This window comes from Pteropus vampyrus, unplaced genomic scaffold (genome assembly GCF_000151845.1).
Source record: "Pteropus vampyrus isolate Shadow unplaced genomic scaffold, Pvam_2.0 Scaffold347, whole genome shotgun sequence".
NCBI lineage: Eukaryota > Metazoa > Chordata > Mammalia > Chiroptera > Pteropodidae > Pteropus > Pteropus vampyrus.
In genome coordinates this window covers 1211196-1226018 of record NW_011889128.1, presented here as the reverse complement: position 1 = coordinate 1226018, position 14823 = coordinate 1211196, and the positions used below count along the sequence as shown (strand labels likewise).

General features: G+C 53.1%; 1 protein-coding gene across 4 annotated transcripts; it reads left to right on the top strand.

Annotated features, from left to right (window-relative positions):
• Positions 1-12492, top strand: FBRS (fibrosin). 4 transcript variants are annotated; one of them, XR_002776897.1, is made up of 19 exons: positions 1120-1566; positions 1849-2028; positions 2772-2807; positions 2922-2951; positions 4004-4052; positions 4140-4434; positions 5777-6078; positions 6284-6489; positions 6604-6648; positions 6858-6953; positions 7174-7242; positions 8058-8087; positions 8466-8537; positions 8849-8969; positions 9079-9159; positions 10111-10194; positions 10334-10541; positions 10649-11485; positions 12447-12492. XR_002776897.1 is itself a non-coding variant. In XM_011378654.2 (18 exons), exons 1-18 carry the CDS (start codon positions 1120-1122, stop codon positions 11226-11228), a joined length of 2931 nt encoding a protein of 976 aa, XP_011376956.1. In that variant the 5' UTR covers positions 1-1119; the 3' UTR covers positions 11229-12426. The 4 variants fall into 4 exon arrangements, 3 of the variants coding, with proteins under 3 accessions (XP_011376956.1, XP_011376958.2, XP_011376957.2); XM_011378654.2 differs by lacking the exon at positions 12447-12492 and having other exon boundaries at positions 1-1566; positions 10649-12426; XM_011378655.2 differs by lacking the exon at positions 12447-12492 and having other exon boundaries at positions 1460-1566; positions 1852-2028; positions 10649-11802.
• Positions 12493-14823: the final 2331 nt, after the last annotated feature.

The window sequence follows — 14823 nt, the reverse complement described above, 5'->3', positions numbered from 1 at the left end:
AGGGGGCGGAGAGTGGGAGGAGGCAGACAGAGGAAGGAGGCGTAGGCTGAGGAGGAAGAAGGAGGAGGGGCAGAGAAGTTCTGGCGGAGGAGGCCCAAGACTCCAAGGGAGACAACAGGAGGATGCATCGGAGCTCTCCTGCTGCTCAACGGCCGTTCCTGATCCCTTAAGGCGCAAAGTCGGACAGACGAGGAAAGGAGGAAGAGACTTTTATGTCGGCCGACAGAGACGCTCTACCCGTCACCGTTGCCTCACATCCGGGGCTTTGGAGGGCTGGCCCCCGCGGCCCCGCCCCCCCTCGCGCCTTTCATGGCGACCGGAGGCGGAGGCTGGAAGACCGGGGCCTGGGAGAGGCCCCTTTAAATCTCCTTAAAGGGGTGGCCACTGAACTCGGCAGACTACAACGCCAGCCTTAAAGGGGAAGCCATCGAACAGAAGCTGACAAATTGAGAACTGTCCTGTTGGAAGAAGTGGAGCGAGCGAGGAGTCTCAGCTCCTCTCCACCATCCCCCCACACACGCAAGAAGTCCTTTAAATTCAGCTTATAGGGGAAGTGGCCGCTTGTGGAGGACTAGAAACTTAACTCCCGAGCTCTTAAAAGGGCTGCCTGCTGTTTTGAGGACCCTGGACTCCTTAAAGGGGTGGCCTCTTTTAGCCGGAGGACTTGAGACATTTTTAAAGGGGAGGTCTGCGTTTCGGGGCGAGCTTTCGGTCCCTTTTAAAGGGGTGGCCCTTCCTCTTCCTCGGGGAGACTGGTCTCGACCCCTGGCAGGGGGCGGCTACCGCACTAGGCCAGCCGGACACCGTTGGGTCGTCTTAAAGGGACCAGGGGCTGGACAGCTTGAGGCCTCTCCTTAAAGGGACGGCCGCCCCGTTTTCGCCGTCTCGGCCCCGCCGGCCCCACAGGGGGGGCCTTGGGGCTTGTCGCCCCGGGGGCGGCGCCGGCTCCCTAGGCCTTGGCCTTGGGGCAAGCTCAGGGCCAGCAGATCCTGCTTTAAAGGGGAAGCCGTGGCCCTCACGTCCCTGGGCAGCCGTCAGCGCCGCGCCTGCGACCCCGGGCCTGCGGACAGGCCGCTTCGGGCCCAGCCGCCTCCGGATGCGGCACTGAGGGCCGTCGCCATGGAGACGGCCGCGGCTCCGGGCCCGGGCTGGGCCGCTGAGGGAGAGCGGCGGCGGCGGCGCTGCTCGCGCCGAGACCGGGAACAGCGGCGCCGCCGAGGTCCTGGCGGCGACGCGCCCCGGGCCCTGTTGGCCGCCCCGCGCGGCTCCTCGTCCTCGTCGTCGCCGCCGCCGCCCGCCAGGCCCTGGTCGTCAGCTTCATCTGGAGAGCGGCCCGGAGGCCCGAGACGGCGGCGGCTCCGTCCCAGGCCTCGGCCCCCGCGACCCCGAGCTCGGAAGCGGCCTGCCGGCTCGGGCAGCCGTGGGGAGGAGGAGGAGGAGGAGGAAGAGGAGGGGGGCGCAGACGACGGCGAGGCCGAGGAGGAGCCTGAGGAGGAGGAAGAAGAGGAGGAGGACTTGATCGATGGCTTCGCCATAGCCAGTTTCGCCAGCCTCGAGGCCTTGCAGGTGGGGCCTGATAAGGCTGGGGACCTTTGGGGACTTCGGAGGGGCAGAGAGGATAGTTGCCCGGGTGGGTGGAGTTGTGGGGGGGATGCTGGCACCCCGAACCAGAGCAACCGGCTCCTCTGGCCAGGCCTGTGCCCCACCCTGGGGTGGGAGGAGGTAGAGCTAGTCTCCAGGGACCAACCAGGTTACCTGAGGGCCACTTCGGTAGCCTGGTCATCCCTAGAGAGGTCGGGAGCTTTTCTTTCTCCATCCACTTTAGTCCCACCACCTCCTCCTCCACAGAAGGATGCCTCTCTTCAGCCCCCAGAGCGACTGGAACATCGGCTAAAGCATTCTGGGAAGCAAAAGAGGGGGGGCTCCAGTGGGGCCACTGGGGAGCCAGGGGACAGCTCTGATCGAGAGCCTGGCCGGCCCCCTGGGGATCGGGCCCGAAAATGGCCCAATAAGCGGAGAAGGAAAGAGGTGAGTTTGTTCCAGATCCCTGTCCTTTAACACTCTGGGCAGAACATCTTTCAGGTAGACCTGTTTTCTATGAGTAATAGCACTATCTGTTTTAAACAGTGACCCTAGTCTCTAAAGGCCAAAAGGAAAGCGTAGCCAATTTGAGCTCCCACTCCCCTACCCAGGTCTGAGGAAGATGTGTCCACAGTCAGACTCACCTCCTTCTGGCTGGCACTAAGTCTGTCTTAAGCATATTGACAATTCAGAGATGAATCAAAGGAACTTAGTTGAATCACAAATGAATTAGATATGGTCTCTGTCCTCCTCCTTGAGGTGGTGGCTGTCTGGCCGGAAAGAAATGATTTACAAGCAATTACCTAATCTAAAACCTGAGAAACTACAGAAGGTAGGGATCTAGGAGAGATGCTACAGAAACCCACATGAGGAAGCCACTCATTCTGCCTGGGGGATGGGAGGAGGGTTGTGGTTAGGGAAAGCCCCCTAAGATGTCTTAGTCAGGCCTTGAAGGGTAGTCATAAGTTTGGTAAGAGGAGAAATGGGGCAAAGTTTTGGGCTAAAGCACAGAGATGTGAGAGTCTTGTATATTTGGAAAATGGGCCAGAGTATTGGGAACAGGGGAAACAGGTAGAGAGAAATTAAGAGTAGGTCGTGAGGGGCCTTGAGTGCCTTGCCAGGGAGTTTAGACATTATACAAAGGCCTCGCCAGCCAGCCTTCCTTACCTCTGGACTCTGGTCTTTCTCAGGCCTCCTCCCGTCACTCTCTGGAAGCTGGATATATAGTAAGTGTTCTGTCTACCTGTACTGGCCCCTCCCACTGCACTCCCTCTCCAAAAGTTCCCTTTCGACCTTGGCCTCTTCCCTTTTGTGATACCTCTGTCTTTCCTTCTCCCCAGTGTGATGCAGAAAGCGATCTGGATGAGAGGGTGAGTAGGGCTAGAACTTATTGGGTGGGCATTGTTACAGTTTATGAAATAAACTGCAGCTTAAAGATCTTCTCTGTGCAGCAGAGCCTCCCCTTAAGTGGAGAACGTGGCTTGGGTTGTCAGGATTAGAATTTTTGGAGGAAGTAGGGGGATTGAGAGTATAAATGACTTTTTTTCTTTGGTGACTAGTGCCAGTTGACCAAAGAATAGGCCTCTGCCTTGGTTGGTGTGCCATCCTTCTCAAAGCCCTTGGAGATACTTAAGGTTCTCCATAGAAATCCAAAGAGGCTGTGAAACCAAACTCATCCTTCCTGCTGGCCATTTGTGTTATAGATTAGACTGTGATTAGAGACACTAGTCATGGCAGTGAGAACACTAAATCGTTGTAGTAAGTATAAGAACATATCTTATAAAAGAGTTTTCAGTTTAACAGGACTGATTTGCTTGTTTTGAAACAGTGGGTCCTATTTCAAATAGAGCAGTTGATGCTCTACCTCTATAACTAAATTTGCACTCCCTCTTGTGTGTCTTGTTTTTAGTTTTAAAAATTGACTGGACAGGAAACGTGGTGAACCAGAGTTCTTGTTTATTTAAAGGAGGCAGCCACTATCCAGTTCTAGCTTATTGTTCAGTATAGGGATCGATTCTCAAGAGGACCTGCAAGTCTGAGTTTTTATGAGGCATCTTTGGATTTCTGAATATCAGCAATTAGTTTAAAAATTTTGCTAACTCTGTGGATCAGACAAATAATCCAGGTAGGCCTATTGGCCAGTAGTTAGTGATATCTGACATTTTGCTTTGATTCCCTGCTTCTTTGCTATCTCAGTGCTGCCTTAAGTTAGTCCTCCTAGTTTATGAGATTCTTAGGCTCAGCTGCTCCATCCTTCTCCCCCAGCATAGGCACCCTAGAGCACAGTCTTTGATGGATTTCAACTAGGGTGATGGAATAGACTTGCCACCATTACCAGTTCCTCCTTCAAAGGCTGTTGGCCTCTCTGGGTAATGGCCTAGCCTGACCAGGACCTGACCCTGTCTTTACCCTTCTTCCCCAGGTCTCTGATGATGACCTCGACCCATCCTTTACCGTCTCAACCAGCAAAGGTTAGTACCACGGGCTGGGGCTGGAGACAAGGGAACTAGGGTGAGCATGGGCTTCAACTGAATATGTGGGCTATCCTGTCCTCACAGCCTCAGGCCCCCACGGCGCCTTCAATGGGAACTGTGAAGCAAAACTCTCCGTAGTCCCTAAAGTGTCGGGCCTGGAGCGGAGCCAAGAACAGCCCCCAGGGCCCGATCCGCTGCTAGTGCCTTTCCCCCCGAAGGAACCACCACCTCCACCAGCCCCTCGGCCTCCTATCTCACCCCCTGCACCCCTGCCGGCCACCCCCAGTCTGCCACCCCCACCCCAGCTGCAGCTTCGGGTCTCACCCTTTGGCCTCCGCACTTCTCCCTATGGCAGCAGCCTGGACCTCAGCACTGGCAGGTGAGTGGTCTCGTCTGGAAGGGCCTGGTCATTTTGGCACCAACCCCTGCATTCTGTGGCTGGGACATCGGATAGTACTTTTGGGATATGATTTGAAAAAGGATTCTGAGACTCGAAAAGTTTGAAAGACACTAGGGGAAACAAATGTGAAGAAATTACTACAGAATTCATTAGAACCCTATATGTATTTCTGTGCAGGAGGTGTCCACTTTGTGCCATTTCCCAGTATTTGCTGGTGAGACCTTTTTGCAAGGCACATTTGCTAGGAATAGTGTTCTTCAGAACATGCTTTGGGAAATGCTGACATGATGATTAAGAGTGCTGGCTTTGGTTTCAATCAGACCTGGATTCAAATTCTTGCTCTGCCACTTAACTGGCTGTATGATTTTTGAGAAGTCACTTAATCTCTCTGAGCCTCAATTTCCTTTTTCTGTAAAATGAAATAATAATAGAACCTTTCTTCTAAGCTGTCGTGAGTATTAATTGTGAGTTAATGCAGTGTTTCCCAAAGTGTGTACGTTCTTCATTAGTGATGTGGGAGATAATTTCAGATGTTACGTGAGTACACTTTTTTCAGCTTTTATGTGCTTTAGAAAAATGTTACTAGTACCTCAACCCCTTGATTTAAAATACTATGGTTTGGGTGAGGCTAAGTCAAAAAGAAAACTGAGTTATGTAAAAGAAAGAAGTGAATGGTACAGGTGGTTACTTGGATGTGGCAGCAATTGGTAAAGTGGTGTGAAATGTTGGAGACTTGGTTTAGCATATAAAGCAAGTGACAGCATTTGGTCTACAGTAGGTGTTCACTAAAGGGTGAGAATTATTGTTATTGTTATTAATGATACTATCGTTGTCATTATTGTAATCATCATTATTTTTTTTCTTGTTACGGAGAAAACTAAGGCTCAGAGAGGGGTAGTGACTTGCTCAAGGTCACCCAGGATGTTAATGGCAGGATGGGCCTAGAACTGCTAGGCCAGGCCAGCATGGTGCTGCTTCCACTGTCTTAGGGTAGGAACCCAGGTGGCCTGTGGTAATTAAGAGTCAAAGTGAATGATAAGTTTTGTGCTGCGATTGAGTCAGAAAAAGGAAGGTCACGTGGCCAGAGACAGCAGAGGCAGCTATATGGAAGAAGAGATCTAGAGAGGGAAAGAGTGGGGGTTGTTGGTTGTGGGAGGTCTGAGGATGGGTTCCTTGGGTGGGGGTGGGGGTCCTGGGGGCCGGGTTCTACCACCTTCCATGTTGGAGAACCAGGGTCAAGGTATCGCCCAGGCTTCTGACCTTCTCCCGTCAGAGCTGGCACCTCCCAACCCCTCACTCATCTCCCCACTTCTCTCCCCAGCTCTTCACGGCCGCCCCCCAAGGCCCCGGCCCCTCCCGTGGCTCAGCCTCCCCCCTCATCATCCTCTTCGTCCTCTTCCTCCTCATCTGCCTCCTCCTCGTCCGCGCAGCTCACCCACCGGCCCCCGACGCCCTCACTGCCCCTTCCTTTGTCCACCCACAGCTTTCCTCCCCCTGGGCTGCGGCCCCCCCCACCACCCCACCACCCCTCTTTGTTCTCCCCTGGTCCCACCCTGCCCCCACCCCCACCCCTGCTGCAGGTGCCAGGGCACCCTGGGGCCTCAGCTGCTAACGCCCTTTCTGGTGAGTTTGGGGTCCTGGCCGGGAGGTGGGGGGCCATGGCCCTGGGCTTGGGCCTAGTCAGCTTTGGGGCATTTGAACCTTAGCATCCAGCAAGGATTGAGGAGGGAGTGGCTCAAGGCCAGAAAGGAAGGCCAGTCACCCGGGCCCAAGGAGGCTGACGTGGTGGCGACAGATATTAAAGCCTTCTCCCCCTCCCCTCCCACAGAGCAGGACCTGATCGGCCAGGACCTGAACTCTCGCTACCTGAATGCCCAGGGTGGCCCTGAGGTGGTGGGGGCAGGGGGCTCAGCCCGGCCCCTGGCCTTCCAGTTCCACCAGCACAACCACCAGCACCAGCACACCCACCAGCACACCCACCAGCACTTCACCCCTTATCCCCCGGGCCTGCTGCCACCCCACGGCCCCCACATGGTGAGCTCCTCATTGGGCTGGTGATGAGGCTCAGAACTCGGGGGGAGGGTTTGGCTTCCAGGGGAAGGCCTTGGGTCCCTGGCTGGCAGTTTACTCTACCCTTCTCTTCCCTAGTTTGAGAAATACCCAGGAAAGATGGAAGGCCTTTTCCGGCATAATGTGAGTGTGTGTATGTGGTGTATGGGCATAGATGTATCAGTGCGTGTGGCCCTAACTGTTGGGGTCTAGTCTTCAGCTTCCAAAGCAAAAGCCTTGAGCCTGGGAGAGCTCCTTGGGGCCTTTAGGGTGGAGGCCAGAGGACTGATGAGCAGACCAGACGTGGGCTGCACCTCCGCTCCCAGATTGGACTAGTCCCCTTCTCTCCACAGCCGTACACGGCCTTCCCTCCCGCAGTGCCCGGCCTACCTCCGGGCCTCCCGCCAGCTGTCTCCTTTGGCTCCCTGCAGGGGGCCTTCCAGCCCAAGGTGAGCTCCCGAACCAGACACTACCACCACCTCCCACCCCTTAAAACCCAGACACCCCTGGATCCACATACCTTCTTCCCATTCCCCAAATCTCCTGCCCTCCCCTTGTGAACCCAGGTTTTCCCAAAGCCATGTTCCCCCTATCTCAGCCCCCAGCTTGGTTCTAGACCTTGTTTACGTCTGGCGCTAGCTCTCCTGACTGATCACTCCCCTTTCCCAGAGCACGAACCCCGAGCTGCCACCACGACTGGGGCCAGTGCCAAGCGGGCTTCCCCAAAAGGGGACACAGGTGAGGGGGGCCAAGGCAGGTCCTGGGGTTGCTGGAAGATCTGTTGAGGGAGAGTAACTTGAGAATGACCCACTGACTCCCTTTAATATATGATCAGGGGTGTTCCTGAGAATCTGATGTGAGGGAATTTATGTAAATGATAGGATTTCCTATGCATGAGGAATAGGAATTTCATGAAGTCGCCCCAGAAATAATATTACTGGGACAGTAATTTAAGGGATTTAAAATATTTTAAGTCACAGAACCTTTATTTATTTATTTTAATGATATCATACCAGGAAGTCCTGTCCATAAAACAGTGAAGAGATAAGCTCCCTTTTCAAAGTGGCACTGGGAGTCCAAGCCTTTCCTCCCACTTAGCACATGTAGCAGCCTTAGAGCCCATGGCTCTGGTAACAGCATGAAATGTATAAGATATGTCTCCTAAAGGATGAACTAGATCAGAGGCTTTCCAAGCTTTTAGCAGCAGTAAAAGCTTTTCTCTGAAGAATCTTAAACAGACCTTCAGTACATAAAGCCATTAGTAGGATAGCTTTTCTGGTGGAGAAATGTGTCCTGCCCGGCCACTAACCCATGCCTCAGCCTTCCAAGCAAAGCATCTCCTTGGGGCCTGGTTCAGAAATTCAGTGCTATAGGGGAGAGGTCCAGAATGGGAGAGGTGGGGAAAGGAGTCTTGACACAAGCAGAAAAGGCTTGAGGGAGCCACACACAGTCTCAGGAAGGTGTTCGAGGGGGATTGAGGGGCTGTGGAGCTGAGGTGCCAAGGTCAGTAAATAGTTCTGAATTGCCACCAATCTCTGCTTTGCCATCCCCAGATCCCTGACCATTTCCGGCCACCTTTGAGGGTGAGTGTGGTGAGGGCCTCAGGCTGCATGAAGCTGGGGGCTGGTGTCAGGGTGTTTGGCTAGTGGGCGGTGGTCTTGTTTGGGAATTAGTCAGAAGCCCAAGACTTGGAGGCAGCCAGATGTGGAATGGCAGAAAGCAAAAAGACTGTAGCCCTGAGCTGGGTTCAGTATAACTGGTCATGGGACCTTGGGCAAGACAGTTTCTCTCTCTGAGCCTCAGTTTCCTAGGCTGTGAAATGGACCTAGTCATCCCTCAGTGTAGGGATGATAAAAGGAAATGTTGTATGGCAAGTCTGGGTGCAGGGCCAGGCCTGGAGTGAGTGACAAGTGAACATTCTTTCCTTCCCTTTCCCTTTGGTTATTCTTCTGGGGCGGCAGAAACCAGGGAAGTGGTGTGCCATGCACGTGCGTGTGGCTTACATGATCCTGAGACACCAGGAAAAGATGAAGGTACTGGGGCCGGAGGACTGGGGAGAGTGGGCCTGCCTGAACTTTGGGCATCTAACTTCTGTAGAGCTTGGCAGAATCTTGGCCAGAAACATCCTATCCTGTCCCTGGTCACTGCCTGAGCAATTCTACAATTAGCACTAAGTTCTCTAGCTAACTAGGGGGCTGGTCAGAGAAGGCTCTGAGGAGGCAGAGGCTAGGCACCTGAGCCCCATCTTGGTGCCAGCCAGCCCTTGGAGGGGTCTAGGGGTAGAAGAGCAGAGCAGGACCAAACCTGGCTCCTCATTCACTGCCCCTCTCCCTGTTCCATGCAGGGCGACTCCCACAAGCTTGACTTTCGGAACGACCTCCTGCCCTGCCTTCCGGGGCCCTATGGGGCCCTGCCCACTGGCCAGGAGCTCTCCCACCCGGCCACCTCCCTCTTCACTGCGACTGGTGAGTCTGGCCAGCCCTTTTGGAAAAGGCCTGAGGTTCCCCATCAATAGCCCGAGGCTCACTTTGCGCCCACTTAGCCTCATCCAAGTCTCCCACCTCTCTGACCCAGGTGCCGTCCACGCTACAGCCAACCCTTTCACGGCAGCTCCCGGGGCCCACGGACCCTTTCTGAGCCCCAGTACCCACATTGGTAAGAGCCAAGGACATATTGGGCAATGTAGGCCTTGTCTCTGACTTGCAAGAGTTCTTAAGCTGGGATAAAATTTAGACCTGAGGGGCAGCAGGAATAGGGGTGGACCTGGCTCCACTTGATTTATGACCTTGGGCAAGTTACTCTACTCACTTTGAGCCTTGATTTCATCATCTGTAAAATGGGATAGGGAAGAACAGAGTGATTGTTAACCTTTGGCAGTTCAGATATTGTCTCTGAAATAGCCAGTGATGAAGGGTAGTGTGCCACCTGGGAGAGGAAGGTAGAGGAAGGCTACACAGACCCAGGGGAGAGCATGGTCACTGGCTGCTAGTGATCTCAGGCAGTCTTCTTCGGGGAGATTTAACCCAGGTTTGGGTGGACCAGGATTTAAGCCTGGCGGCGTAGGGAAAGTTGTTCTTGGAAGAGGAAATTGTGAGGTTCCCGTAGTGGGATAGTTTAGTTCCGACTGGCTAAGTGACACGTGCATGAAGTTAGAGTCAGGCTGGGAGGGGCCCTGCATGTCAGGTGGGAGGAAGCCACAGCAGAGGTCTTCAGGAGAGTGACTTGCTATAGAGCTGGTCCGGGTTGCTGGTGTCAGGGGGAGTGGGGTAAGAACTTGATCTCTGGAGTCAGGCCCTGGGTTTGGGGAATCACTCGTTGGTTAGATGACTGCTGGCAAGTCACTTCACCTCTCTGAGCCTGTTTCATCATCTTTAAGTGGGAATGATCCTGTCTGCCTAATGGGGCTTGTTGAGAGGTTAAACAGCACAAACGCATGTCAGAGCTCAGTGCCTTGCCTGGCCCAAGGAAGTGCTCAGCACTTGGTTGTTAGGACTAAGTGGCCGGGGCCTCCAGGGCCTGCTCACTGATCTGCCTCTTCCTGTCAGTTCTTGGTGGCTGCTTGGAGCTGGCTGCCCAAGGCTCTGACCATCCCCTTTTCTCCCACAGATCCCTTTGGGCGTCCCACAAGCTTCGCCTCCTTGGCTGCCCTCTCAAACGGGGCCTTTGGAGGCCTGGGCAGCCCCACATTCAGTGAGTGCTGGGTGGGGTGGGGTGGGGTGGGTGTAGAGCTGTGGCAGCGGGTTAAGGTGCCCAGGCAGGAGGCTGGGCGGGTGCTCACGTGGGGCCTTCCACTCCTGGCTCCCTTCACTCTCCTTTGCTCTCTGTCTAGACTCCGGCGCCGTCTTTGCCCAGAAAGAAAGCCCAGGGGCCCCGCCAGCCTTCGCCTCCCCCCCAGACCCGTGGGGCCGCCTGCACCGCAGTCCTCTGGCCTTTCCTGCCTGGGTCCGGCCCCCTGAGGCCGCCCGCACACCAGGCTCAGACAAGGAGCGGCCTGTGGAGCGGAGGGAGTCCTCTATCACCAAGGAGGAAAAAGACAGGTATTGCTTCCCCACCACTCCCCACCCCCTGTACTGTCTGCCTCCCCTGTCAGCCTCCATTTGACCTTTGGAGTGCCTTCATTCTCTTCCCCTGCACCTGCCCCCAGGGACCTCCCCTTCTCACGGCCCCAGCTTCGAGTATCTCCCGCTACTCCCAAGGCCCGTGCTGGCGAGGAAGGGGCCCGGCCAGCCAAGGAATCTGTGCGGGTAAAGGAAGAACGGAAAGAGGAGGCTGCTGCTGCCGCCGCCGCCGCTGCTGCCGCTGCCGCAGCCGCCGCCGCCGCTGCCACTACCGGGCCTCAGGGCCTTCACCTGCTGTTTGAGAGGCCCCGGCCGCCCCCCTTTCTGGGCCCTAGTCCGCCAGAGCGCTGTGCTGGCTTCCTGGAGCCAACCTGGTTGGCAGGGCCCCCTCGTCTTGCAAGGCCACCTCGCTTCTATGAGGCGGGTGAGGAGCTGACTGGACCAGGAGCTGTGGCTGCTGCCCGCCTCTATGGTCTGGAACCTGCCCATCCCCTGTTATACAGCCGCTTGGCTCCTCCGCCACCACCTGCTGCAGCCCCGGGAACCCCTCACCTTCTCAGCAAGACCCCACCAGGAGCCCTTTTGGGGGCACCACCTCCACTTGTGCCCGCCCCCCGGCCTAGTTCCCCACCTAGGGCCCCTGGCCCAGCCCGGGCTGACAGGTGAGGGAAGGGGAGGGGCAGGGGCAAAGCTCCATCCCCCTTTCCTTTTGACAAGGTTCTAGAGCCAAGGGCTGGAGGGCAAATGTTATGACCTCACCAGCCACCTCTGAGGTCATGGAACCTGAGAGCAGAGCCCCAACCCCCATGATATTAAGCATCAGATGAACCTTCGGGTCATTGGGAAGGCAGAGGTCACAAACCTCTAGAGAGGTGTGTGCGTGTCTGTGTGTGTGTGTGTGTGTGTGTGTGTGTGAGAGTGGAGTCATTTCAGAGGTCATAGCTCATGATTTCCTGAGGTGCACCATTGTCCCCTCTTAGGGCCCCTAGGCCCTTGGCCTGCCTCCCCAAGGGCTCACCTAAGCCAGAGGCCAAAGTGCTCCCCCTCCCCTTCATCTACCACCCAAGTCCTCATGCCCACTCAGGGCTGGGGGAGGAGGGGCTAAAGGAAGGGGGGTTCCATGTACATATTTATCTCCCCTTCCACATAGCCCCCCCCAGACCTTTTGTACATTTTTACAGGGGTGCCCCTCCCAGTAAGCCCCCTTCCTGGTTAATTAAATCCTCAGACTGGTGCTGTGTTCCTAGCCTCTGGCCTCTCTGTGGGGGGAGGGGAAATTGCAGGGGGAAGAGCTGGAAGGGGACCGGCAGGCCCAGGGTTTATTCCTGGGAATATGGAGTCCAGCAAGAGGTGGGCCAACCGGGGAATGGACCTGGGTACCTAGGCCGGAAAGAAGGGCACATGCTTCCTACTTGGCTGACAGCCCAGGTTCCCCCCACTTGTTCCTGTTACCTCTGTGTGTCCCATCCTCTAAGCTTCAGAGTCTACTTCTTTATGGCTCAGTCTCCCCATTCCATTTCCAAGTGCCCCCAGAACTCCTGGGCCCTGCTCTCCAGAACCCTGCTCCCAGAGCCCCCTGCTCCAGGCTAAGGAGAGCCAGAGAAGGTCACCTATGTACCACACACCAAAGAAGGGGGTCTGGCGGTGGGGGCGGGGGGGGAGCGGGGCACACAGGCAGCTTCTTCAGCAGCCTCTCTGCAGTAGCCCCAGCCTTCCCAAAGCAGCAGGTGCCCCCAGGCTGGGGCCCAACCTAGAAGGCAGGGGGCAGTTTTAACAAAAACATAATGTTGACTTTTTTCCCAGGTGGGGCTTATTCTGTAACATGACTTCCGGATATTTATATAAAAATGAGTGTTACAATGAGGTCCCTGGCTCCTCTTTCAGTGTGTGTGGGTCACCTGGGTGGGGAGGTGGGGGGAGGGGTGTTAGGCTGGGTCTTGGGGTCAGGGAGAGAGGAGAACAGTAGTGTCCATGTCTTGACAAAGTTTTCCCCTCCCTCCCACGTGGGAGAGTTCTACTTCTGGATGGATGGATGGATTGGAGTATTGGGCACTAGAGTTTTCACATTTTTCTCTACCCCAGGAGTACATCATTATATAAGATTGAAACACTGCAGAAAGACAGCAAAACTAAATTTCCCATTCACCTGCCAAACCCACGCAAACCCCAATCCCTTATCCAGAGGTAACCTCTGTCAATTATTTGGTAGATATTCTTCAGGCACCTTGCTATATGTTTACCTGCACATACATATATGCATGGTTATGTTAGGAAAGGTGTCTAATTTTATTTAACTTACTGGTTTTTCTTTAACACATCATTATAAAAATTCAAATACACGGAAATACATAATACAAAGGGAAAGTGCCTCATAATCGCACCCCACAGAGAAAACCACTGTTAATTGTCATGAGTGTATTACTCCAGGTCTTAGTTGTAACTAGGTATTTAGAATATTGTGGAGAAATGGAATCCTGTGAAATGTACTATTTTGCATCTATTTATATTAACAATCTTTGATGTAATTTTTTTTTTTTGAAAGTGACTGCTAATCAAGCTGGCTCACAGATGAGCCACCCAAAATTGACTTGCCCCAAGTGTACGCATCACCTTACGGGTGATGGATCCAATGTTCTCTGCTACCACTACACATACCCAAGTCTTCTAGGAAGACTCAAGCCTAGATTGTTCCAACAGAAGTCAGAAACAGGTGACCAGGAGAAATTTGGCTTGCAGACAAGATTTAACATCGCTGTCTTTTTTCAGCTTATCTTGAAAAATCCAAAAATCTGTTGACACTGTACCTGCTTTCTCTATGACTGTCCTTTGAGATGGGTTATGATCTCTCCAGGTTGCCACCATCCCCTCCACTCTATTGTTTAGGAATGGGCCGTCGCCACTATTCAGGGTATTCCCTAGTTTCTGTAAGCACTCTCAGTGAAATAGTTTCTAGATATGTGTATCCACTCTCTCCTAGATCTCTCCCATATACCTCTGATATCCCAAGCAGTCATCTAGACCTGACCCTGCACTCCCCCAACCCTATTTCCATCTCTGTGAGTACTCCCCAGCAACCAAGTCAAACCCTCCCTATTCATTTGATTCATCGAACTGCCCTTTATTCTTTCAACTACCATTCACTTCATCCATCACACCAGGAAATGAACTAGTGTCTGAGAATACAGAAGTAAACGAAATCCTAGCTTTCCTGGAGCTTACAAGCTACTGTGAGAGAAACAACAAACACATACTGTGAGAAGAAAAAAAAAGAATCACGAAGGCTGCCTTCTCAGGGCCTATCCTCATAGCACTATGCTTCATTGGTCCATCTCTGCATATTCTGATCCTACACAGGCAGCTCCTCAGGCAGAGGTCAAAGGAGAGTCCAAAAACAACTGTCAGCATTGGGGAAGAGCAAAATCAAACCCAAATCATTCACTATTGAGGCTGCTATTTGGAAATGCCTTTCTTTGCTTTGAATGAGCTCAGCAGAGTAGCTATGTAATCTTAAGCAATGTGCTCATTTCTGTGCCATGGTTTATTTGTAAAATGGTTTTCTTTAAAATAAACTTTATTGAGATATAATTCACATACCATACAATTCACCCAGTCTTTTATGACTGGCTTCTGTCACTTAGCATTATAGTTTCAGGGTTCATCCATTTGTAGCTTGTATTAGTAGTTCGTTTCTTTTTATTGCCAAAAAATATTCCGTTGTATGGATAAACCACATTGTGTTTATCCATTCTCCAATTGATGGACACTTGGGTTGTTTCTTTTCATTATTATGAATAATGCTGCTGCAAATATCCATGTACAAATTTTTATACAAATGTATGTTCTCAATTTTCTTAGCTACATACCTTGGAGTGGAATGCTGGGTCATATTTTAACATTTTAGGAAACTGCCAAATTAATTTCCAAAGTGGCTGCATTCATGCCAGCAATATATGAAGATGGAGTTTTAATGGGTTCTCCTATCATTACTGTATAAGTTAAGAAGCAGAAAGTCGTTAGAACAGTGCCTGGCACAGCATGAGTGCTCACGGAATGATTTCTGTCATTACTGGTGATACCTTCCTGATTAGAAATTCTAAGAAGCAGACTGTAAGAGCTCTATTAAGGAGAATGCTTACTTATCTGCAGTTTGTTGGGGAGGCCCATCTTTCAAAATAGGCTTGAGGTGGGCAGCATCTATATATGGGCATAGAAGAAGGAAGGAGGAGCCAGAGCCAGTGGAGAACACAGGTTTAGAGCCTTT

Bases quoted from the DNA above. Each gene is read 5' to 3' on its own strand.
- FBRS (XM_011378654.2), top strand. From the start codon at position 1,120: ATGGAGACGGCCGCGGCTCCGGGCCCGGGCTGGGCCGCTGAGGGAGAG. The intron at 2,952-4,003 runs GTGAGTAGGGCT...CTTCTTCCCCAG, and splicing joins AAAGCGATCTGGATGAGAGG to GTCTCTGATGATGACCTCGA. The intron at 10,542-10,648 runs GTATTGCTTCCC...ACCTGCCCCCAG, and splicing joins ACCAAGGAGGAAAAAGACAG to GGACCTCCCCTTCTCACGGC.